The 26,235-nt window shown below is 38.5% G+C and overlaps 1 protein-coding gene, 1 long non-coding RNA gene and 2 pseudogenes across 3 annotated transcripts; 3 read left to right on the top strand and 1 right to left on the bottom strand.

Moving 5' to 3' along the window:
• The first annotated feature begins 245 nt into the window (after positions 1-245).
• LOC145903585 (uncharacterized) lies at positions 246-3,681 on the top strand. Its single transcript, XR_014402661.1, has 6 exons — positions 246-292; positions 468-1,089; positions 1,203-1,386; positions 1,893-2,092; positions 3,065-3,294; positions 3,654-3,681. It is a non-coding gene; the product is annotated as an uncharacterized LOC145903585 (long non-coding RNA).
• Positions 3,682-4,480: 799 nt separating this feature from the next.
• Positions 4,481-7,723, top strand: LOC145903162 (ankyrin and armadillo repeat-containing protein-like; annotated as a pseudogene).
• Positions 7,724-8,711: 988 nt separating this feature from the next.
• Positions 8,712-13,759, top strand: LOC145903387 (GATOR2 complex protein WDR24-like; annotated as a pseudogene). Its single transcript, XR_014402642.1, has 11 exons — positions 8,712-8,948; positions 9,264-9,473; positions 9,821-9,964; positions 10,266-10,403; positions 10,556-10,738; positions 10,826-11,539; positions 11,852-12,015; positions 12,198-12,285; positions 12,423-12,691; positions 13,018-13,186; positions 13,457-13,759. The product of XR_014402642.1 is annotated as a GATOR2 complex protein WDR24-like (transcript).
• Positions 13,760-16,094: 2,335 nt separating this feature from the next.
• Positions 16,095-25,913, bottom strand: LOC145902682 (protein NLRC3-like). Its single transcript, XM_082990756.1, has 10 exons — positions 25,869-25,913; positions 20,558-20,710; positions 20,236-20,343; positions 20,024-20,056; positions 18,584-19,888; positions 17,816-17,908; positions 17,315-17,386; positions 16,722-16,954; positions 16,331-16,495; positions 16,095-16,263 (listed from the first exon to the last, which is right to left on the bottom strand). Exons 2-10 carry the CDS (start codon positions 20,637-20,639, stop codon positions 16,156-16,158), a joined length of 2,199 nt encoding a protein of 732 aa, XP_082846882.1. The 5' UTR covers positions 20,640-20,710; positions 25,869-25,913; the 3' UTR covers positions 16,095-16,155.
• Between the last annotated feature and the right edge of the window lie 322 nt (positions 25,914-26,235).

The following is a 26,235-nucleotide window of genomic DNA, read 5'->3' as shown; positions in this document are numbered from 1 at the left end:
CCAAAAACAAAATCCGCGCAAAAAAACAAACTTTCCAATCCGGGATCCATGTATTGATTTGCTGTGGTTTGTCAGCAATTTGTAAATTTTTTTTATATATTTTTTCTCTCAACCCCATTGTAAAAGGTTATTAATTTTAATACAAAACTGATGGTGCATTTTTTGTCAACAAAATTTTGTAGCTAATTCTTAAATACGACGAAACTATCTATGCTTCCACTTTAGGTGGTTAAACTTGGTACAATGACAAGTACCTCAATATCATTCCATGTAAATGGACAACTGTATACAGGTTTGTTGAAGCTTATTTGCAAAAAAACTTCTGCGTTTCTTTTTTTAAGGCTTTTGATGCATTTTTATTTAGTTAATTTTAGTTGTTGGCAATAGCTGTCACAAAAATGTGGTCGTGTTTGTTAAAGATAGAAGTAGAAATTATTAGTTGTTGTAAACCTGTTTGCTTTGTTCAGTTGATGATGTGGATCCGATGATGAGCCTGAACTCATGGCTCCGATCACAACCAGGACTCACTGGAACAAAAGTGATGTGTTATGAGGGAGGATGTGGATGTTACGTGGTTGCCATGGAGAAAACTCCTGGAAAGATAGAGAAGCTGTAAACTTGGTGAATGTTAAAAGTTAAACTCCATGTCTTGGTTTGTTGTTTAATCATAACTGATATGCAGATGCTTCCTATTCATTAACTATTTTTATTGTGTTTGACATAAAAATGCATATTTAAAAAAAAATTTATGTATTGACAAACGTGCCTCAGCCTGCTTGCTTCAGTGGACGGGTGCAGAGTAACAACTGTGGAAGGACTTGGGTCATGAAGAGATGGGTACAATACAATACAAACTCGTGTAGCTGAGTTTGATGGTTCACAGTATGGTTATTGCACTCCTGGCTTCGTCATGAATATCTACAGGAAATTTGTGGTGGGTTATTCAGAGTATGTTTTTCTGGCCTGAGCAAAGATAGTTTTGATGGAGACATTTGTCGTTGTACTGGATATCGTCCCATACTTGATGCAATGAAATCTTCTGCAACAGATGCTGACCCAAAACTGCTGAAAAAATTTTCAGACATTGAGGTACAACATGCATTAAGTTGTACAAACTTCCTGATTCCTTTTCTGTGACCAACAAATACTTTAATTAAACAACATTTTATCTCTAGAAATGTTTAACAGTTTTTGTTTCTTAGGATCTTGAAAAGGATTTTTGTCATTTAAAATGCAACAAACGAAAGATGGTTCAACTAAAAGCAACCAGGCTTGAATTATTCAATGGTGGAACTTCATGGATCCGACCAACTTCGTTCAATGATTTAGTTGCAGTTCTCAAATCCCAATCGACTGCTCAAATAGTTTGTGGAAACACTGCTTCTGGTAAGTCTGACAAAACAAATTTCTGTTTTTTTGTTTGTGATCTCATGATGATCCATGGGAAAATACTTGAACCTATGGTTTGTGTAAAAATAGAGGCAAAAAAATGAGGTAACGTACTTTGGTGATGCAAAGTCCTATGTAAAATATAACTAGTTTGGGATCAAAACAAAGCTGTGCTAATGATTAAAGTATTGTTGTGATAATGATTACTTAAATATTGGTGGTTATAATTCAAATTGCATTAAAATGTCAGAAGTTGACCCAAACTTTGATTTGTTTGTGGTAAGAATTTCTCACCCTATATCATCCTGAGTATTCAGGCAACTGTTTGTTTAAACAACAAAGATCAATTAGTTTATATTGTAACATGTTGCTAGTCATCACCCAATAAAATCATAGAGTTGACATAATTCACTGAACCTAATATTTGATTTGATCACAATTCCTGGTCATCAGCATGTTAGTCCTAACACATAATCAGCTGAAGTTTTTTCAAAAAATGCCAGGGTTTGAACATGAGTTGAAGTGGGTTGGAGTCCTGTGGATGTAAACTTGATCGCAACTGCTGCTACTAATGGAGCGGTTGTAGCTTGGGATTTAAACACTCCTGGTCGTGAGAAGAAGCTCACTATATTGTCTGAACATCGTCGCACGGTCACAAAAGTTTCACAACTCTGATGGAAATGTTTTGTTGAGTGGATCACAGGTTGGTGGATTTGAGATGATCGTGTGATAATGAGTTTCCATACTGGGATCTGTCGAGGCCATAAGACGTGCATGGACATATATGTTTAATAATACACAACGGGGTTTGGGTTATCAAAATAAGGTTTTAAAAGGCACTAAACCAGCTTATATTTGAAATATATAATGAAGTGCAGTAATCTGACTTCAAACAGAATCAGTCAAACTACAAAACAAGCACAAAATGTGTTTCTTCCTTACAAACATTAAAGAACCATAATAATCCATGAGAACTGCAGACACTTGCACACAATATTTTGTCCTATAAGGTCTCATCAGTACAGTTTGGTGTGACTGTGGCACTGGGCTAGCTTGTAGACTACCATGCACACTTACACCACAGACACCAAGAAGTTAAAATCTGTGTCCCTGTCAGTATCCAAGTTGTCCCAGCCAGTGTCACAGTCACCAGCTGCACTGATGAGACCTTTGTAGATTGAAACAGTGCGTGCATGTGTCCGCAGATCTAACACACATCCATAATTACTGTACTAACCAGTATATATCAACCTAGTTTATTTTTACTTTCAACTTGCCGCACATTTATCATATATTGCTAGAGTTGCGTCATAAATTCTAATTGGTCTTTAAAAAAATAGCGACATTATTATATAAACAAGTGTGAGATTCCTAGCGACGTTGTTACAATCTGAGTGGAACGCATTCCACGTACGATATTCGGGTTAGACTCATCCCTGTGTATTGCACTTGTGCCTTGCAACGTTATTTAAACTAACCCGGTATCCAACCACTGCTAATTTCGTCATCAATAAAACCAACATGAAAAATCACGAAAATGGGAATTTAATGAAAAACAGCTGCTAATTTTTTACCACACCGGGGTTCGAACCCGGACTCTCCTTGCCATGAATCCCGATCAGGATTTTTGTGCTTAATTTAACGTTGAGCGCCTTCACCAATGTTGTTGAAACAGGGACAACGCTACACCACTGCTCGTTGCTGCCTCAAGTGGAGCGCTCGATTGTCTCAAATTTCTCATCAAGTCTGGCGCCACCGTGCGATCGTGTGACGTCAATGATGGCGGTCCCGTGCAAAGAGCAGCCCTCAGTTACCACACTGACGTCATCAAATATTTGATTAGTTTGGAGGGGAGGAAGGATGGTGATGACGAGGAAAGTTTAAACGTGTGGCCAGCATTAGTTGGTGAGTGACGTCATTGATTGCGTAATATTTAATTACTCAGAAACTCTGTATGTGACAAATGTGACAATTTATTGATTTATTTATTATTCCCTAATATTATTGTAACCCCACAAGAAGTCACCAAAAAAAGCTGCACGGATGAGACCTAATGGTCGAAACACCCACTAAACCTGATTGGCACTCACTAAAAGACGTGTGTTGTTTGCCGCTAGATGTCGCTGCAACGTTTTTTTCGCTTCGTTAAATCTTTACGCTGATGCACCGAGTGTGTGTTTGTGGTTGGAGTCCAAGTTGTAACTCCAGAAATCCCAAACCATCGAACTTGATTGTCGAGGACTCAGTGAACATGTGTGTTGAAGGTTTAGGGAAGGATTTGGAAGACGAGACGACTTCTCACATAAGATCACTCGCTTGTTCTGTTATTTGCCTCATGTCGGAACAGGATGACGTCAGAGTTGAGATTGCGAACGCTGGAGCGATTCCAAGTAGGTGTTAAGTCACGTGGTCAATATTTCACTTTTGTCAGGATAGAAATCGTACTTGAATACCAGTTCAGTATTTTTGAAAACCTCGTAAACACGGAAGAGAAATTGTGTGTCTGACTCGGAAACCCTCATGGTTTTATCGGTGCTATTTTATGTATCACGTTTTCTGTTCATGTCTGCAGTAACATTGCGTAAAAATTATGTAATTTGTGCAATCTATGCTTATCGTGCAGCATTTGATTAAGTTAAGTGTAAAATATATTGAATATGCCGTCGATTGGTCAGACTTGTTTCTTTTCAATCGGGGACTATTTTTCGCAGCTCTTATTTCTCTGTTAAAACCCATGGCCTCCCACGATCTTGATCCGGAGAACCAGGATCTGGAATCTACGGATGAGAGATGCGAGATTCAATCGCGTTCCTCTGTTGTTCTCTCGGATCTCGCTCACGTGGATGACAACGCGTCACGCATCGCCGCACATGGTGGTATCCGGCCGTTAGTTGAACTCCTCCAAGTTGACGTGAGTCAGAAATAACAGGAGGGGAATTCTGGATTAAATTTATTGCAGTTGGTTTAAAACCGATGCCTCGCGTCCGTCGTATACTTCCCATGGGTTTTGAGGAAATTGTAACTTTCCAGCTGGTACTGTTCCAGGTTGTGGACGTCATCAACACCCTGGCTTCACTCTGTCGGGGAGACACGAGTGGTGCGGGCGACATCCAGCGGAGAATTATGGAGTGTGGAGCTTCCGGGTTCCTGGTTGATTTTCTCACGGTGAAGGACGATTCGCTTCAGACGGCGACTGCTGACGCGATTGCCGCTGTTTGCGATGACAACCAGGTATAACGGGTGTGGGAATGAAGCTTGTTGTAAATTGTGACCTAAATATTAATCCACACTTGTGGGATTTTGCACCTGTTGAAGAATTGAATATTTTCAGTCAAGAAGTGAAGTCGTTGTTTATATTGCTTGCAGTAATCATTTTGTTTGGCCTGTGTTGTTTTTACAAAAGTTTTACTGAAATATTAAAATTGGTCTTTTTTGTTGTTTCCTGAATGTCAGAAAGTTAAAAATTTAACCAAAGATTTTACACAGAACGAATTTGTTCAAATCGGAGTGTTAGCGCCGCTGGTGGCGATATTGCGAGGTCATTGCATTCCCGCTCAGATGAAAGCTGCGCTTGCTGTTGGATGCATCACTAGAGGGAACCAGAGAGCCCAACACGAGGCGTCGTTAGAAGAAGCTCCGACCGCTCTGTGTCGTCTGTTTCAAGTAAGTAGAAAATGAAGTTACAAAAATCAAGTTTGTCGAGTTTAAAGAAATTTCTTATTGAAACCTTGTGACTTTTAGTGGAACTCTTTTCCGGCATTTTTTGATTTTTCCTTTCCATTTTGCAAAAATACATTAATCAACCCAATGTAAAGATTTCCATCAACTTTCATTTTCGTAAAAGATTTGGTCGGATGAGGTGAAGGAACGCGGCGCATGCGCACTGTGGTCGTTGGCCGGTCACCACCCTGAGCAGCAGAGAGCAATTGCTCGCAGAATCGGGACGAGTCAAATAATTGACATGTTACTCAGCAAATCCGACACGCTTCAGTTGATAGGTAAAAAGTTGCTTTATTTCTGATATTTGAAATAAAACAAACGAATAATATTAAAAATTGAACAGTGTATGTCGGTAAAACAAAATGAGTTCAGGAAACACAAGATCCCAATCAGTGGAAGTTGTCGCTAAACAGGTTCTTTGCCGAATATTTTAGCAAAACGATTTTATGATGCCAATGGCTGGAATGGAATTGTCTCGTTTGTAGGTTGCCAGGCGGTGGCAGCATGGAGCTGGAAAAGTTCATCGAGTCAGGCGCGTTTGTCACGTGACAACACTATCCCTCCGCTCATCCGGTTGCTCAGGTTGGAGAAAACCAGTCGGACGTCGTCATGGGAACACTGGATGCTATCAACAAGATGTGCATTGGTGCGTGACAATTTTTCCTACCTCTGTAACGTGCATTTCAGGTATTATCATAATGACAATGGCTGCGCGTGAAGCTTTTTTGTTTCCTAAAGCGTTAGAGGGAGTTTGAACGTCTGGTGTTGGTTTTTTTTCACTATTCGAAAATATTGGTTTCGTTCAGAATCCAATATTTTGTGTTTGTGAAATCAGTGAATTTCCTGAAGTTTGTTTTTGATAAATTTGTTTATTATTATTTCACTTTATTTTCACATCGGTCCAGGTGTAGCCCACATAAACAACAAGAACTCTCAACTCACAATTGCCGAAGAGGGCGCCATTGAGCTGCTGGTCAACAGAGTGTGGAAAACGTCACGTGACGAGAAGATGCAGGTGACGCGATGCCCGAAATTACGTCATAGAGTCGCGATTAAACAAAAGATGTTTGTTCTAAAGGTCGATCTTCTCCATTGTTTATCGTGTCTTGTTAGCGGTTGTCAGGAGAACGAAGACAAACTGAACGAATTGGACGGATTCGGATTCGAAATTATTCAGCAAGTCTGCAACTCGCCCAGTATGGTGGGTTTGTTGTAAAACCTTTGTGATGTAATAAAGAATGCTCAATATATAGTACCGGGTGGGTAATCCCCACCTCTACTACTTGTTTCCCACAACTCCTGTTGAATCTGCGAAGCTTGCTTTAAGCCAGGGTATTTACTTTCTATTGAAATTTACGTACAAATAATTGGCGATAAAGTTAATTGCGTGTGCATAGTTTATGTGTGAACGAATTGGAAGTAATTTTTACTAACAATTGTTTTGTTCTTTTCAAAGCGGTGAAATTACAAGCAGTATTCGCACTAACCATGTTCGCATTCAACCGAATCCAACAACAACAACGGATTTCACGCTTGGGTGGTTTGAACCTCACAACGTTTGAGGATTTATTTCGGTGCAAGGATCCGATTTTTAAAACTACCGCAGCTTTTCAGGTAAAGTTGGAAAGAAATATCTTGTATCTGAGAAAGCTTTGTGAGATGAATTAAAACCTCATGCAATAATTTAAACCTTGTGGTTTATATGGAACGAAAGCGTGAAGGAAGTGGTTTTAAGTTATAGCAGTTGTGTATTTAACAGCTGGTTGTTCTCGCTCGCATAATAACAAACACTTCCCTTGTCGAATTTTCCGCTAGAGGCGTCATTACGCTCGTCAACTTCCTCGATGACGTCAACGATGACGTAGTGGCAATGGCAGGTACGTGTTGAAATATATATTCGACTTTTTGGGTGATTTGTAGTTTCACATGAAAGAAAGATGACGCAATGATGACGTATTACAGCGGATTATCTTGCGTCACTCGCCCACACGAGGGCAGGCGTTCCTGAAGCCATCGTCACTTGCGGCGCTGTGGACAAACTTCTTGGTAAAGTGAAGTCGGAGAATCAGTTGGTTCGACAAACTGCTGCCCAGGCATTAGGTTAGCTGTCTATATATGATTTCTATGGAGTTGTCGGGTGACAAAATAACGTGAGATTGTTTAGGAAAACATGCACTTGGTTTCCCTATTACGTTATGTATTACATTGACATTTATCTATTTCCACGTGGTTTAAACTTTATGATGACATTTTTAGGATATTTATCTTTCAACCGAACGGCGAGCAGAGACTTGATGACGTCATGTAGAGCGACTGAAGGCCTTTATGTCACTCTTACAGACAATTTGGTTGAAGATGGAAAAGTGTCTGATGAGTTTGTAGCCGAGTTTAAACGACAGGCGACCATCGGTTTGCCGATTGTTAAAGAAAAGAGGAGTAAGTTCGTTACAATTTGTGTTAACGTACATTTCTACTGAGCTTAGACACAAGCTTTCATGCAGCAAAAGTTCTGGGGTTTATTTCAATCATAAAAATATCAAGCTTTCTTTATTCAGGGCCGTCAAGACCTCAAACAGCGCAAACGAGGGGAAACACCTTACATGTTAACGGGTAGGAAATGCCTCGTAGTGTACGTTAAAATACAGGAACACTGAAATGTGGATTTTTCAGAGCTGCTCACCGGACGATGAGAGCACGTTCGATTTCCCCGGCCAACAGAAAAGTTTCTACAAACAAATAAAACTTTTCTGTTCCCAAGTTTTACTTATTTTAGAACAACAGTTTCCAGTTTTTCTTTTCTTGTCAGGTTCAAAACATTGTATGCAGTTGCGCGACAAGTTCGTGTAGTTTGTAAATATTTCACTGTGAAAATTTGTATGCTTCCTGTATTATGTGAAATATTGTTAGATGCTGTTTTTTTATGTTCTTGCATTCCCTTTTGAAGTGACACGTTTTGTGAGATTTATAAAACTGTGAACATCCCAGATTCTTCCACTGATGTAACATTTTTTTACTCATAATTGCATCGTGTGTACTTAGTAAAGAATGTTTGACAAAGTTAGACATATGCATATTTACCTTAAATTTTTGTAGAAATCGAGTAGCTTTACTACAATAAATTGTTGGCTTCCAACCGAATATTTGTAATATAGAATATTGCTCATTCGTGCAAAATGTATATCAACTTGATTCAATCTGTCTATTTTGTGTATACAAAACAAATTAGGTAATTATTGCAAGTCAGCAATCAGCATTAGAAAAGTTAATGTTCTGGTTACGGTTGCGAGGATAAAATCGCTGTTCGTGTTGGGAAATCACTGAAGCGTGCAAGAGACGAATTTGTTTTGTTTACATTTTCTTGGGAATTAGTTTGTTTAAGAACTTGATGCTACAGTACTTACGTAGTTAACCGTAAGCAGGTTTCTTTATATGTGAAAAATCACCTTTGCATCTGCGCTTAAATGGTTTTTCTTGGTCGGATTGGAATAATTGTTGTTATTGTGTAATTTTATCAAAAATTTGCAAAGGCAAACAGAGCCAGTGTGTTGGTCTTTAAATATACAATAAATTTCATGACCTTGTCTTCTGTAAACCAAAGTGCTTATGTGTTGTGGAAGTGATATTAAATATAAAACACCGCATATTTCATCGGAAAACTTGAAATTATGAAGAGAAACAAAGCCGTTTCAATAGATGTTGGAACAGCAGTGAATGCACTTTGCCTCAGTAAAGACAACAGTAAAGTGGTCATAGCTGGACGGTCTCTGTTGAAAATTTATCATGTTGATGAGGTTAATGGTTTCAGCGAGCACCTTAATCTTCATGTTGGAAGAAAACAGGTTTGCTACGATGGAATTAATGTGTGCCACTGAGTTTGATAGTGCTGATTGTGTTTCGTTTCATGTTATGAGTGTATGTTTTTGCAATTGCTGTTGTATTTTTAAGGGAGGGATATTGGTATTTTTCTTTGCTCATGACTGGCCAAAGCCAGTTACCACCCAACAAAATAATACATCATAAGTTATTGAAACCAAATTAGCTTTTACCTGTGGCTGCATGCTTAACCTAATTTTTTAAGATTACAATTGCTGTTCATCAGCATAATTAGTTTACACATACACAATTAATTAAAATGTTTTGTTTTTTCATTTCAGGGTTTGAACATGAGTTGTTCTGATGTGGGTTGGAGTCCTGTGGATGAAAATTTGATCGCAACTGCTGCTACTAATGGAGCGGTTGTAGCTTGGGATTTAAACACTCCTGGTCGTGAAAAGAAGCTGGCTATATTGTCTGAACATCGTCGCACGGTCACAAAAGTTTCGTTTCACAACTCGGAAGGAAATCTTTTGCTAAGTGGATCACAGGTGTTTTATATATGGGTGGTTTTTAAATAAAAATGTGTTTCTTATGTAGATGGGACCTGTCAAGACCGTTAGACAAGTTTGTTTAAATTTGCATTGTCATATGACACAAGCCTTTTTCACAATCAGCAAATCTTGTTCGTTAAAGTTTATTTTCGTGCTCAATATAACTTGTAACACTTCTTACAGGAGCAGAGCATGTACATTTTTCTGTAAGAAAATATATGCATCACAAGTGATATTTTGCTTTTGGCTGCAAACAAGTCAAAGCAGAGTGTAAAGTTTATAAAAATATGTGTTTATTCAAATAACAAGCTTAGAAGCCATATTGTATCATTTGTTTTTTAAAGGACGGAACGATGAAGCTGTTTGATTTGAGGAGAAGGGAAAGTACCTACACGTTTCAAAGCAAAGCTGATGGCGTGAGAAGTGTTCAGTTCAATCCTCATGAATATTTTATTTTTGCTGCTAGCTTCGATAATGGTTATGTACAAGTAAGTTTTAGGGGTGTGCTAACTTATTTAAAAATACCTGCAGCCAATTTTAAACTGAATCTGGATATTTAATGCTGTCATGTTGTGAAAATCCCCTCACTGTCATATTGTAACATATGAAACCAATTCAAAATCTAGGTTTTTTTGAAATAGTTGGTATGTCCTTCCAGTGAAACAGTAAACCAGTGCTTGTGATACTAAAAATGTTCCCGGTATAAATGCAAACTCAGCATTTTAGTGAGAAAAATTAAAATATTGCACCAAAAGTTTTCATGTTAATTTTGGTTGTTGTTGTTACTAGATATGGGATTACAGGCGACCTACAGGTTACGTTCATCAGTTTATCGCACACAAGGGATCTGTGTATACTCTTGACTGGCACCCTGATCCAGATCATAAAATGACTCTTGCCACTGGAGGGCGTGATAACATGGTTAAGGTGAGTGATTGTAATAACACGAATAATTTTTTAACTCTGTTTTTGCACTGGAGGGCGTGTGAAAGGTGGTTTTCATGTCATTGCTGGTGATGGATCTAATCATTGTCCGTGTTAAATATTGTTTTCCAATGTTTCCACTTGTCACATTCCAGGTTTGGTCGATTGAAAACAACAGGGAGAAAGAAATAAACAATGTTCCAACCATGTCGTCCGTAGCTTCGGTTAAATGGAGACCCCACCATCCCGAGCAACTTGCTACTATATCTATGATGCTTGAATTCAGCGTGAACATTTGGCATCTGCATAGGAAATATGTCCCATTTGCTCATTTCCAGGTATGAATTATAATTGTAGTTGTATCAAACAACCATTTGTTTTTTGATTATTTTTCTGTTTAAACAATGAACTAAACATATTTTAAGGATCACACAGACAGCCCCTCTGGAATAGTTTGGAAAAAGTCTGATCCAAATTTTATTTTGTCATGTTTGAAAGACGGCCGTCTCATGATGCATTCATTACTTGACGCTTCTTGTCCAGCTAAGCAGGCCATGAGTAGTGGACTTGCCATCAGCTCATGTGGTCATATCGCCCTCACAAGTCAAGCCACAGCATCAACACCAAGGACACAGAGTCCCACTGGTTCTGCTTCAAAACTACCAACAATATTTGGATGGAAGACTGGATCAAAAGACGTGATTGATTTGGACGGTTTGAGTATTTCCAGTCCTTCTTCGCCAGTTGCATTTCAAAGACAAAACAACTTTCTTAATTCCAGATCAAAGTTCAGAATATTTTCAAGCACCAAGTCTGATTTAAAACCAAGTTCTGACTTTGATGATTATCCCACTATGACAGACTCTGTTGTGGAGCAATTAACTCTTAACCAATTTAGGTTTGTTGCGAAAAACTATGTTTTAGATGGAAATGGGACAAAAATGACTTTCGAAGAGCTTTGCTCGCACAACTCTGATGTTGCTTTGAAAGGTGGATTCTGTAATGTTGCTCGGACGTGGAAATTGCTTGGAGTTTTTTTCAACAAAGAGATTCATTTGAACAAATCACAACCTGAAGTTTCAGAAAAGTTAGAAAAAGCAGAGGCCAAAAACAAAAGGCACTCACTCACTGTGAAAAAGGTGAGGTGGTTTTAGTGACGTAATATGTGCTAATAAACAATTGTTGCAGATCTTCACCTTATAAGTAGTTGCGAAATGCATGGTATGCAGAAAGTTGTAGGAATAGATATAATTATGCCATGTTTTTTTATGGGAATGGAATCAAAGGATTCTTGTGACCATGGTTTGATGTTTAAAAAACAAAATGATTTTCTAAAGTTAAACCAGTATTTGTTCATAACATGGCATGGTAAATATTGATTATCACTAATTGTTGGACATGAATTTTACCAAGATTGCTTCTACACACAATAACTGATGTGTTTGCTGTAGGATGAACTGCATGGTTCACATGCATTGAATGGTTCAGCAATCCATGGTGGGGAAGCTGATCAACGTTCTGATGATGGAAGACTTGAGGTAGAAGATTATCTCACTGATATCGCTCGAGGTCGACAATCAGAACCTGATCTCTACATGACAGATGATGACCCTGGGTAGTTTAGAGATATTATTCTTAAATATAAAATCATGCAAAAACTATTGAAAGAATATATTATCAAGCTTTCCTGTTGCTGCATCCACAACCAAATTAATGGTGTTACAATTAAACACCAAGATGTCTAAAATTAAAACATGTAGTGGAAATTATAATCTGTAATCTTGTTTAATGATTTAGGTTTGGTTATGGTGGAATAACATCAGAAGCTGAGTTTTTGTCTGAGCACGAATATCTTGTTCCAACTGAAGCTTTCCAACAGAGAGAGGTGTGATCAATATATATAGATAGATAGGCCACAGTGTTTTGTGTTGCTAAACATATGGTTGCTGTGAACACAGTTTTAAGGTTGCACCACACCCTAAGTAATGAAAGATGTAAGAAACAATCTCCTGTCTTTTTCAGGACATCGAACTGGACGCGATATCAAAGTTTGGTCGAATAGATGCACCTTCTGGAATGAATATTGAAAATGAATCTGAAAAACGAATCCTGACTGCTCACGGTGGGAGGTGGCATGAGAAGGTCGTTACCAAGGAGATGAATTCTTCTTCCTCAACATCTCCTGCTGATGAGGAGCTTAACATCTCAGATGGAGTCATCAGTGTGTGTCCCACTCTCTAGCCGGCTCCACTCGATTCAATTAAAGAAGAGATTGCCTGTCAGCAATTAGAGTGAGTTTGTGCAGTTCAAAGCATTCCGGCAAAACATCGCATTTTTTGAATTGACGAAGAAATACAATGATTTATCAACAGCATATTTTTGAAACAACAGAACTAACACTTACCAGACAATGAGATAAAATAATCTACTTGTACATAGGTAAAAAGTCTTTACAAGAATGTTCTTTACTCTAATGTTGCCATCCACAACACACATAACCTTCAATCATGTTTATTCACTCAAAATTAGTTGTGGAGTTGAATTTCTTTTTCTATTTTTTCACAAAACTCTAACAGTTTTCAGTTTGCTACATGTGTTGTATTCAATGTATTTGCAGATTTTTTACTGAAATGAATGATGTGCAAAGTCCAGTGTGTATGCTGCTTGCAATGTCATCCTATCCATCCACATATAACCTTCCTATTGATGTTGAAACAATTGATCATTGGCAAAAATCCTATCTTGATTTGTTGGCAAAGAACAGGTTATGGATACAACATGCTCAGGTGAAATAACTACTCTATGATAAGCAAAGTGGAGCCAACAATATGAATTGTGTAAGTTGTATACAGATGTTATGCCAATATAAGTACAATTACTTTTAGTTTGAAACTTGCACAAGAACATCTACAGATTCAACTCTTTCACATTTGTCAATTAAAATAATTTTCATTCAAAGCTGCAGACAGAGTGTGTACACGCATTGTTTCGACCTGTAAGGTCTCATCAGTGCAGCTGTTGAGTGGCACTGTGCTAGCTTTACAATTTTCGTTCAGGTTGTAAAACTGAGCCGAGTTCCTGCAATCCAATCTCTCTCATCCTCTTCAACTTTCACGCTGGGCTGCCAAGTCTGCCAACGACGAATGCCCCAGAGTAACCCCTGGTCATGTGACCGACGCATTGATGCCGAACACAAAAACAAACCAGTCACGTGTTACTACTGTCAACTTCAAGTGCGCGGACTCTACACATATTGTCAAGGCTGTAGCTTCGGGAGACATTCCAACTGTGTAGCAATTTGGATAAAACAATGTCAGAAAAACGATATTCCTATAACATGCAGATATCACTGTCTGTAAAATCAATAAAAATGAATGCAAGCTGATGTCTGGACTCGACCGCAGGCAAATGCATGGTTGTTTATAGTTGCACGAATTACTAACGCAGGAACTAAACAGGATCGCTCTGCTGTGAAAACCCGTACTTGGCAACCTCATCTGCAATAGCCAACCTTCACATATGATATCGCGATACATTTCTGCGTGGTTTGATTAGTGGTAGAGATGTGTATATCGTTAGTAAAGTTGTGTGCTGACTCACCAGTGTATCTTGACCATTATAAACTACCTTCAAATCTCTAAATTCGCGTAGCTCAGTTGGTAGAGTGTTGGGTCTGGTTAACTCATTGCCTTTAGTTTGAAACATACCAGCAGGTGGGGTTAATTTGCATATCTCGCTCCGACTTGTCGGAAAAGTGGTCGATACTGTCGGCGTACGCCCCCGCTGAGGGACCGTGGGGTACGACTGCGTCTCGGGCCTCGCACCCAAAGGATCCGACCGAGTCTCGATGGCAACTCGGCCTCGTAGGCAACCTGCCTTCGCTATCTCAAGATTACTGTTGGAGTTAAAGAACTCCTTTACACAAGTCTGTGCGTCTTCTAAGTAGTCTAACTTCGACTAAACACACATCCACCAAGCTTCAAACCAGTTCAGAGTTGTTCATAAATCCGTTTATTGTTTATAATCCAGTAATATAATACAACACAGCACAGAAGTTTCTTCAAAACATGGAGAGTACTAAAGCAGAACCAACAGCCTAGACCCTTACACAGCAACAGTTAAAACACACTGATTTGGCAGGCGCTCTGCTTATGTAGTCTACGGTTGGCCACACGTATTGATACCTTATTTGGAGTTGTTGCGCAACTTTAATGCAACTTGAAGTTGGTCGATTACTTCAGTTATTTATATAGCTTGATTATCTAAGTGCCCTAAATAGGTTGTTTATGTTTAGATTGACTTTGTTTTCCGAATAACTAAAAGTAGTTATGTTTATTTAAGCTTTATTTATCATTTGCGAAAGAAGTACTTGTGTTTAAATTAACCTTATTTATTATTTGCCAAAGAAATGCCTATAATTATTTTTACTTGATTTACGCAGTTAGTTTTGTTGCCTAAGTTACCTATATGGCTTTATTTCCCAAATTACATGGTTTATAACACAACTATAATGTGGCTGCTTCTACCGGCTACAATTTTTTCACCTGCCACCAGCTCGGCAAGTTTTTGCTATTAAATTGTCCGATCAGGAATTGACCTAAACCGGAAATTGGTTCTTCTTTTTTTACCATGTCGTTTTATTGGACATCACAACTCGGACATGCGTTGAACGCGTGATTACAATGACTTTGGTTTTAACTCTCGGTCATAAGATAGTTATATACGCTTTGGGCCTTTTTTAGTATATACATGTATTGTGCGGCGACAATACTCTAATCACCTCACGAATGGTCGATTTCCTTGGTTCACGCGTGGCATGGTTAAACCAGCGCTTTGGACATGTTTGTTGGAAATATCATTCTTTCCGGACTAAAATAATTATGAAGGCATTGCACAGAGGTATTTTGAAAACAAGAAAACATCTTACATAAACGAAACGTTTCGTTCACCACGTGCTGATAGACAATGGTACACATGTCCTATAGTGTCGAAATTCACGGCCTTCAAACAAATCCCGCAAAAAAACATGACGCTCTTTACGTAATAAGGTTTGTGCTATAATGAACCTAATAGTAGAGTTGTACTATTACTTGAAAACGCAAGTTCAAGAAGCTACGCAAGAGCCAGGGAAATCCCAATCGTCCGTTCGTGACGTGTTAGAGTATCTACCGGAAAAAGTAGCCTAGGCCCAGACTCCTTTATTGCCCTAGCAGCGATTCCAGTGAACTAAATTACAAAGGATACGTTAAATTACTCTTTCCAAGCCTGAATCACGTTTTCCCAATTGTTAATTCGTTGCTTGTCATAAGCTGTCTTGATTTTGTGATATCTTTTCAATTTGTGTTTATTTGAAAATGATATTTAATTTGGTTTTAAAAAAACAATTTTGACGAAATGACAGAAGTTGGAAAACTTATCAAATTCGCGCATCTATTGGTTGGTCGTAACGTGCTAAACTTACAAACAGATATTAACTAAAATATTAAATCTTTAAATCAAAAGTGTAAATCTTTGTTTTTAAAACTGCACGTATTTTAATTGCCAAACAAATCAGCCCGGTGTTCAATCCTAATTTTATTTCTATTTGTTTAAAAAACCCTACCGGCATCGTTAAAGTTTCGGTCTTGGTGACTGCTGCGGAAGAAAAAAAAATGGCGGAAGTTTTGTTTTTGTTAAACTTATTTATTTTTGAGGAATCACGAAAACACAAATAATTATGAGGAACATGAGGTAGTTTTTGTGTTGAGCTTCTGCATCAATCCGAACCACTGGAGTCAGTATAACTCAAATCCGAACCACTGGAGTCAGTATAACTCAAATCCGAACCACTGGAGTCAGAATCATCCAAACCCCGAACTTTCGGCTGAAAAGTCACAAAAGTTTTGATTTTAATAAAATTTACAAATAAATCTTTTAAATTAAATCCTCACAGGATCTTCCATATTCCCAAGTGCGTCCTCCACCATCTTAATCGAATCCGGATCCAATTTGCACCAATCCAGATCCAACCTCCCAACCTTCGGTAAAATCCCACAAATTTTTTCCCCATCTTCTCTTCGATGAAAGTCGCTGAAACCCAGGTCGAGAAATTCCAACTATTTAAAATATAAATATTGTTTGTAGGAAATGTTTTGATGTTCTTTAAACCAGGAATAAACAAATATTAAAACTGGAAAAGAGTAAAAAATACACAAACAAAATTATTCCCTAAACTACAATAAAAATATTTTATGTCATTTTTCTTAAAATCGAAAACTTTGGTAAAAAATGCTTTTATTCAAATAAAAACTTATTCAGAAAATAAACAAAAACCGAACAAACCCTGTATTTCATTCTTTTTATTGCTTCACAAATAATCGTTAAATCTTCGGAGTTCAGGTCGCAACTCCACATCTCCAGCTCCAAATCGTTTCTTGTAACTTTTGGTAAAAATTCCGACAAAACCTGAACGATTGAGTGAAGTTCGGTTCCGGTAAAATTCAACTCCGGAGCACAAAACCTGGCGAGTTTTTCTAGATGGCATTTTTCGATTTCCTTAAAATCCAGAAATAAATCTGAAACAAAACAGGAAAGTTTATTAAAAAAGCAGATGTCTGGTTTCCAGTTTAAATAAAATCACTTAAAATAAAACTTACTTTATTCTTGCACAGAATTCCCCACGTTTAAGTCGGATTTAATCAACACAAGAACCAACAAATCAATCCAATATAAAACGTTTAAATTATCACAAAATATTAGGACAGAAATAAACACGACCTTCCTTTACAAGATTTTTTAACAACTGAAAAAAACTGCACTGAGTGTTCGGTTCAAACAATGGTTGTGTGACGTAACAAACCCACCCATTGTTACATAAATAAATGTAATGTTTACAAACACGCATTAAACTGTTGGCATTCATATCATTTACTTACTCAGTAGATCGTATCCCCTGGGTCGAGATTGGAGACATCTTGAAAGCGCATCCAATAATTTCGCACTTTTGTCTGGAAAACAGGAAATACCAACATTTGCGATGGAAATTGTAAAATTGCATTTGGTTGGACGAATTGTTTGCACTCATATATATTTTTACAAACACAGCCATTATTTGTAGAAGCTTTGCGTTACCATGTGCTGTGTTAAAAAACGCAGTGCAAAACTAACCGCAGTGCTGTGAAATTGTTGAGTATAAATATGTCAATTCAAATAGCATACGCGACTGCGTATTTTTGTAATGTTATGAAGGCAAGGCAATGACCAATACATGCGAATAACAAAAAGCAGATTTGATTGGTTTACTCCAACTTGTAGCCTGCTAGACTCACATTGAAGTTACGTTGGCATTTAGTTTTGGTCCAGTTTTGCAAGTTTTTGAAATATTTTCAGTTACTTGACCTTAACAGCTTAACTGGCAACATCAAATGCAACAAAACCTTTTTGTGGAATGCTGGGGAATGTCATCTTGCTAGCGGAACTAGTAGCACATCCAGGCTCCAAGTTGGTTTTAGTATGGTCACTTCTTGAAGCTGTCAGCAAAAAAGAAATTATGACACAAAACGCAGTAACATTTCATGCAATGGCATGATCGCCCCACTGCGCAGGTCCTTGCTTGGCGATCACAGCTAACGTATCGCGAATATTGTGTTTTCAGGCTTGGCAGCCCAGGCATTGCAGCCTAGCTGGATCAGCCACTTTTTCCTGACAAGTCGGAGCAAGATTTGAAAAATCAGGTGAGGTTTGAACTCATGACCATGGGCCAACCAACGCTCTACCAACTGAGCTACAGGAGATCTATACCACTAATATTTCATGCAATGGCATGATTGGCAGTATCGCCAAGCAAGGAACTGTGCAGTTGGGCGACCATGCCATTGCATGAAATATTACTGCGTTATCTGATACGGTGGTAGAGATCCCCTACGTGTATGTGAAGGTTGCCTGGCAAGTTGTGCGCTTGCGCACCAGTGTCCCTTCGCCACAATATACCCCGTGAAACCACTGAGCTCATATAGCTCAGTTGGTAGAACGTTGGGCCTGGTCAGCCCAGGGTCGTGAGTTCAAACCTCACCGGGAGCTTGATTTTTCAAATTTTGCTCCGACTTGTCAGGAAAAAGTGGCTGATCCAGCCAGGCAGCAATGCGTGGGGTGCCAAGCCTGCAAACCTTATGACACAAAATATACACATTAAGGAATGTACTTACAACTTTCCTTTCCAAGCAAGAGGCCACAAACAAATCGTCGCGTCATGTTCCAGTGTTCTTCTCCAACCAATGTATCAAGGAATTTGTCGAAGTCTTCATCTGGCATGAACAAGGAAATGTACGAAGCAGCAGAAAATTCCTGAATCATTTGGTGAACAAAGAAAAAACAAGAAGCTGCAACATCGAAAGCTTTTCTTTCTGAAAACCACGAAAATTTTGGTAGTTTTATTATAACATCTTGTACTTTAAGATACTCCAGGCCCACATTTGAGAGTTCTTGGTGGGTAAATACAACAGTTTTACGAGTCATTCCATTATATGCCATTCTGCCAAGTGCTTCTCTCAAAAAGTGTATACTACCCTTAGCATGCTCGGATGCATCGAGTTGTTGCAAAACAACATCAAATAAGCTTGTAATTGTGCCAAAACAGTTTTTGTCACCAAACAAACCAGCGTACACAGCAAACTGCAAAAGTAATGGATTGTGACAAAAGTCTAGCATTTCTGGAGTTTCTTTAAGTTTTTCCCACAGTTCGTTTGCCTTTTCTCCAGCATAGAAATCAAATAGCTTCTTCGTGTTTTCTGTAGTAAGGTCACGGATATATATAGTGGGTTTTGGACGAAGTCCCACAGGAATGGAAAGCAGTGAATGAGGACGTGATGTAAAGATCAATGATGATTTTTTGAACAGGGTTTTGCTGCAGAGATTAGCAACAAGCTGTTGAACTGTGAACCGAGTTTTATAATCTGTATTAATTCGCTTCATATTTTCTAATGACCATGTTGCCTGGTCCAGACCATCAAATACCAAAACACATTTTTCTTGGTTTTGTTTCATCCATTTAAATGCAGCATCAAGGACAGTTGGATCAACATCTGGAAACTGCCTATTAAGTAGGAGTTCTTGAAGTGTGAGTTTTTTATCTCCATAATCTAAATTCATGAAACTTAGGTGTAACACCAAATACCCATCTTTGTTTTTTCTCAAAAGTTTCTTGGACAAAGTGGATTTCCCTGCACCAGCTGCGCCAATAATGGCAAGAAACTGATCACCACTTTCGATTGTGGAAAGCAGCTCATCAAAAGTTATACGCTCTCCTTTAACTTTATTTTCATTGTACCTTATTGTTGATGGCACAAACTCTTCACCTTTCTTGGTATCAATACCTTGGTAGAAATCACGTTTCTCCAGCTGTGGACAAACATCTGGGATTCCTTCTTCATTTAAACCAGAAAGAGGTGTGACAGACTTAATTTTGTCCTGTTCATGTTTGATGATTTGAATGGCTTCTCGCTGCTTTTTGTCTGCAGACAGAAATATAACTAGAGACAAGTAATTATGGCTCACTAGACATTATCATATGGAAGCATTCGGGCATTATTGTCAGACATTATCGAGGTAAATGTTTTAAATGCAGTAAAGAGGATGAAACAGCTTACTTTCATCTGCTTGTTCACCTTCGTTTGATGGACCTGCAAAAATTCACACTAATCTGACTTTAAGGGTATAATATCGGCTTTGTATAAAATGAAACGGTTGGTTGGTGCAAAGGTTAAAAAGTTTCATTGCAAAAATTAAATGTGAACATAAACAGAATGTACCATTTAATGTTGCATTAGTTTACAGTGCATTGATCAGTTGACAAATATACCTGGAGTATTGTAGTGGTTTATTATTATTGGTTGATTGACATTGCCCTGAACTGCAGCAATGCTACCAGTTATGGTTGCTCCCGGTGCTGATATTTGCTGTGTGGAATCTGATTCAAAGTTTATATCTTGTTAGTGCCTGAAATATCATTTCTACATTACTTGCCTAAAAATAAAAATTTCATTTTAGTTAGGCTACTTTAATTAAAAAGTCACTATGCATGATACATTCCCAATAAAGCTAAGGTTTAGTATGAGGCATAATTGATTTTAGTAACTTTCCACTCAGTTTTATGTAATAAAGGAGAGAATAACACATTAGACCTGCTTTCTGTTGGACAACTTTCGAACCAGATTCTGAAATTGTTGTAGTCATTCTTATTCTCTTGCTTTCTGACTCCGTCATGATGTTTGTCGGCAATGTCCCTCTTTCGAAAACAAATGCAGCAACTTGGCACAATTTTTGAAACCTTTTCACTGTAAATAAACATAAATGCAGCTCACAGAAATCATTTCTTTAATCCAAGCTTAAACTACAAAACGAAACCTCAGTACAGATTAATCTTGCAACTCTTTGAAACCAAAGAAAGTCTGCATAAACTTATTTATGTAAATAAAACACAAAGATATTTCGTTGGTACTCCAGCACAATCCTTTCACCCTGCTTGTGACATTGTGACCTCTGCAACCCAGTTATCGTTGCGTAGGCGACTGTGGACGCTACCGCTTTTTGGCACTATTGAGCAAACATTTAAAAAATTCGGGTGTTGTGGTCTGTTTAGAACAGTTGAATAATTAAATTGGTCTTTAATCAGGGTTTTAGCAATCTTGTGTGCTTTCACCAAAACAGATTTACTAAAATTAAGAGAATAAAATAATTGGGCTGAGACATATAAAAAATAGAAAACACAAAAATTTTTGGAATAAGGGTCTGGCCCTTTTTTTCAGAATTTAAATTTGTGTTAAATTGCAGCCAAATTTCAGACAATTTGGCTGAAAACGAATTGGAATAGGATCCTTATATCCCAAATTAATTTCTGCTCTGGTTATCCTGGCTACTAATATCTACTATGTTTTCTACTTGCAATATGGTTCAGACCCATTCCCATGCTCACAATTCATGCTTCAATACATTTGAATTTTCGAATATGATCCTGGTATGTCTGGAGTAAACGTGACACAAACATGTTGTTCCATGGCGGACCTGGCCTTTGGCTTAAGCTGGTTTACGATTTGTTTAATGAAGACTCGTAATGGAGAAACTGAACGCGGGCTCTAACGTTTGACGTCATAGCTGACAAAGAAATTAATCTGCGCTCCAGTTTACAAGCAACTTTAAGGTGAAGTAAACCAGGATTTTCGGACGTGTAGCGTCTCGCACCACATATAATTTTCGATGGCTAACACTTTTATATGATGACGTATCTTTTTTAACTGTTTTTGCGCACGGATATCGAAGCACCACTCGTTCAAATCCAGTGCGAATTTAATTGCTTTCAATGGACCGATGTTAACTGCGAGTTCTCTCTTATTTGAAGATTTGCTTGAACCCACATAACGCAAGTGGTAAATAATCAAGGCTTCTATTCGTGGTTAAGACGATATTTTGTCTCATTCTGCATTTATTATTGTTGTAATTGTTACCAAGAGGGATGTTAGTTACTTTGAACGCGGGTTACTCGGCCGCCTACGAGGTAGCAGCTTGAGTCCATAGGCTGACCTTTCTAACGATATCAAAACTATGAAAAAAAAAACATATTAATAATCGTTTATGAATATTATATGCGTATTATGACATAACTCTAAGCAACGACGTTTGCCGCTGAAATCCTTCAAAACAAATATTCTCCCGCCTTAATTCTATTAAATAAAACCAAATTTGGCCTTCTAAAAAACGCGAACATTGTCAAACTTGCAAAACAAAAACCATACCACACTTATTTTCCCATGTTTTCCGCACACCACGAACACATTTCGGCCATAAAACCTTGCACAAACGTATGCCGCTGCATTTTTAACCAACAACCTTACACACTCCTGCTATCGAATAAAATCAAATTTAGCCTTCTAACAAAACGCGAACCTTCTTTAATTGGACAAATAGTGACCATACCCACCTTGCGCCCTTGAACGCTACAGAGCAACACGCGAATCGAACACGTTGCCAACGCGAACCCCATGCTTTTAACAAATGGCGCTTTCTTGCTATACGAAAGCACAGCTTAAGCAAGCGATTTAACTTCTGTATAGATGACGAAAGCAACCTTGACTTTTTTTACTTAGCTGGGCTGATCCCTCCAAGACCAACAAGTCACAGTTTTGCGAGTGAGAAACCTTCAGCAAACAAAGGCAGTTCGCCACTTACGTCACAACCACCGTCTGTGTATTGTTTACATTCCAAACAGTTTACGCTTTTGAGTGAGAAATTGCTTCAGTTGTACCAGATTGGAAAATATGTCGTGCGCGGAGGATTTATCCTCCGCGCAGAATTTTCAAAATCGGTCAAAAATCCGCGCAATTTTCGTGATTTTACTAGCAATCCGCGCAAAAATTATTAATCCGCGCACAAATCGCTCCAAGTCTTGCAACACTGATGACTTTTCCCCAAGACCCCAACTGTTCTGTGCCAATGTTCGGTTTGAAGGCTCTTTGGATATGCTTCACTGACCTGAGCGTTGATTTTTTTCTCTCCTTCTCTCGAAAATCACGAACAACGAAAAAAGGACAAGGTCGAGCGGGGTGAATGCAATATTTGCCATCTGTATTTTATAATGGCGAAATTACGCACATTCGTCAAATTTGGAAATCCATTTGATTTTTTTTTGGAAAAACATGCGTTTTTGAATTCTTGGGCCGAGTTTTCTGCGCGCATATATAGGAGGTTACAGTCAACCTTAATGTAGTTTGGGGATTAGCCTATGTTTCAAACTCACTTTGCCGTAATGTTTGATCACATTAAGACGGAAGATTGCGACCCAAGCTAAGAGCCATTTTCTAAAATTGATGTTTCTACAACTCGGTTTCTTGAGTTTTCCTTCTTTTCTAAAACGTTCACCAAAGTTTCTTTCGGTGATGGAAGATCGTTTAATGCTGCCTTATTTAACGAAAGAAATTTTATCCGCGCCATATAGGTACATCGACCCCGAGCTATACGCGAAAATTGGTCAGGAATTTTGCTTGGTTTTTCATATTATGTATGCAAAAACAGGCACTGAAACAGTTGCCGAGTCATTCTACGAGTAATGGAAAAAAGTTCTCAAAAACAGAACAATCGTTGATTGTTCTATGCCCCATGCAATCCAGTGTGACGAGGCGTTATACGAGATGGCCAAACTTTATGTTAAAGGCAGCAAGAAACATGGGATGGCACTCATCCCCGTATCGAAAGGTCGTCGGAGTAAACATAGGCATGGCGCTGCTTCTAAAGTGGTTACACGACAAAAAAATTAGGAACCAAAGTTTCCCTTTCTTGCATAAATTTTCGTGATGGCAACTGGCAAGTTACAAATCAAGCGTAAATAAAGTTAAAACGTTTTGAATCACTTGTTTTTGCTTCACAGTTGTTTGTGGCAAATGGTTTTGTTAGGTTAAATGCGTTGTAGCTCCGTGCCAGAAAGAAGAACACCAATTAAACATTAATAAGTTCCTGGAGAAAAAAAGGTACCATGGGATTCCAACTCGCAACCCTCCAGACTAGCTTTCGCCACCCGTGGCAACTACGCCAAGTCATTGTACCAGACAGCCGCTTAAAAAGCGGATATAATCATCTGTAAAAAGTGCAATTTTATCCAAGTAAACGCTAATAACTTTAAAGTATTATGAATCGGTTCTTAAAAATACATTATTCCAGTGTTTTTTGTCAAAGGGAAAATAGGCTTGTTACTAAAGGCACAGTGCACTAAACAACAAAAAAATCTACTACAATCCGCGCAAAAAAATCGCTAGTCCGCGCACAATCCGCGCAATCACCACCAACAGAAAAAAATCCTCCGCGCAGTTTGCAAACTTTCCAATCTGGCAGTTGTATGGATTCACCAGTGAGTAACCAAGCATGTCAAAGTGTAGTACCACGCCTTACTTATTACGTCACAATATAAAGTAATCACTGCCTCAAACTATGTATAACTGATGTGGGCCCAGATCACAACAAACAAACTTCTACGCGTTTTTTTTCAGCATTGTGGCTCAAATTTCAACTCGGGCTATTTCTTAAAATCATGCTTGGAGAACATCTTTTAAACTTGTTTGTGATAAAGGTTTGCTTGCTGAAATCTTCACTGGAGAACGAATAAAGGAATCCGCTTTCACAAAGTAACAGTTTCCTCATAAATTCTGCCCAAGTCAACGGCTGTGAATTTAGTTCCGCATTTTCGTTGAGCGCTGAGAGAGGAAATAATGTGGGTTCCGCTCGGCTGGGCAGCTGATATTTGTTGCGTCACAATCTTACTGCGGACAAAGCAAGTGAGTCGACGGCGGAAAGATTGGCATTGGACCAGAGGGAAGCTGATTGGAAAAAAAAATTTGTTCCTCAAAAATTTACCCCGCTATCAATTTCCAACCAAACGAAAGCACTAAAATCAAGCTTTCCAAAAATATTAAACTTGTCTAAAGCACATTAAGCCGCTGCTGTATTGTAAACACGGTTTAAGGGTGGTCCGATGTACACTTTCGCCGATAAAACCTTGCAGAAACGTTGGCCCAAGCTGTTCTTTTGAAACAACAATCCTATACAAAACCACCTACTGTCGAATGAAATTATACTTTAAACAATTCAGTCGAGGACCCTATGCTAAATTCGACGATAACTCACTCCAACCCGACCGTCGCAAGCCGCTCTTTTAGTTGCCACCAAGCCATATGCATAAACGCAACACACTTTCGTCGATAAAATCTCGCGCAAACCTTGCCTATTTCCTAAAATCATGCTTGGAGAACATCTTTTGAACTTGTTTGTGATAAAGGTTTGCTTACTGCAATCTTCACTGGAGAACGAATAAAGGAATCCGCTTTCACAAAGTAACAGTTTCCTCATAAATTCTGCCCAAGTCAACGGCTGTGAATTTAGTTCCGCATTTTCGTTGAGCTCTGAGAGGGGAAATACTGTGGGTTCCGCTTGGCTGGGCAGCTGATATTTGTTGCGTCACAATCTCACTGCGGACAAAGCGAGTGAGTCGACGGCGGAAAGATTGGCAATATATTGTTGGGAAATTATCAAATACGTAGATAACTTTGCTGTTTTACGCAGTAGCGGTTTGAGATATTTACACAGCATTGTTCGTAGTCCGACCTTTTCAAAGACATCAACAAATACAAATTCCAACCAAGGTTGTTTGTTATTTAGGACATGATAACGTACATGCTCAAGAATCTCACCTTAGACTGAGTGCTTGATTTATTAATTCAAATAGTATGTTGTACCTTACAATCGTACAAAATATTCTTTCAGTGCGACTCGCGATTACACAATCAAGTGCTTTGTGTGCGCATGTTTTCATTGTTTCAAGTATTGCGCTTGCCTACATTGTCCTGTCTACTGTAAGGCCTCAACAACATATTGTACTTTGTTCATCATTATCTTGGTTCGATAAAAAATACATGTGCTTTGGGTAGGCCAACTGTTGTTATAGCAACCCACCGATCACGTGGTCATCACAAAACTTTTTTCTTCACTCGTCACGCATCACTGCACGCAAAACGTACTTTGTCTGGATTAAGGTTCTGGCGACAGTTTTGAAGTGTTGGGGGTAGATATACGCCATTGGACATTGCCTGAAAAGTATGTGTCGACGCAATAATACGTCATACGCGTTGAAAAAGATGTTGCGCAATGCATCTCTCGAAACAAGCCAACAGAATATGAACCAACATTAACGTATGTTTGGTTTTTCAAATACAAAATAAACCAACGTCAGACAACTCCACCACAGATGAACTGGTAATGCTCGTTGATGGTAAGAATTCTCTGTAACATATTTTGGTTGTTTGTTTCTTTGTCTTTCCTG

The sequence above is a fragment of the Ascidia mentula genome, chromosome 5 (assembly GCF_947561715.1).
Source record: "Ascidia mentula chromosome 5, kaAscMent1.1, whole genome shotgun sequence".
In the NCBI taxonomy this organism is placed as follows: Eukaryota; Metazoa; Chordata; class Ascidiacea; order Phlebobranchia; family Ascidiidae; genus Ascidia; species Ascidia mentula.
The sequence above is the reverse complement of the archived record's forward strand: the minus strand, read 5'-3'. Positions and strand labels throughout refer to the sequence as shown.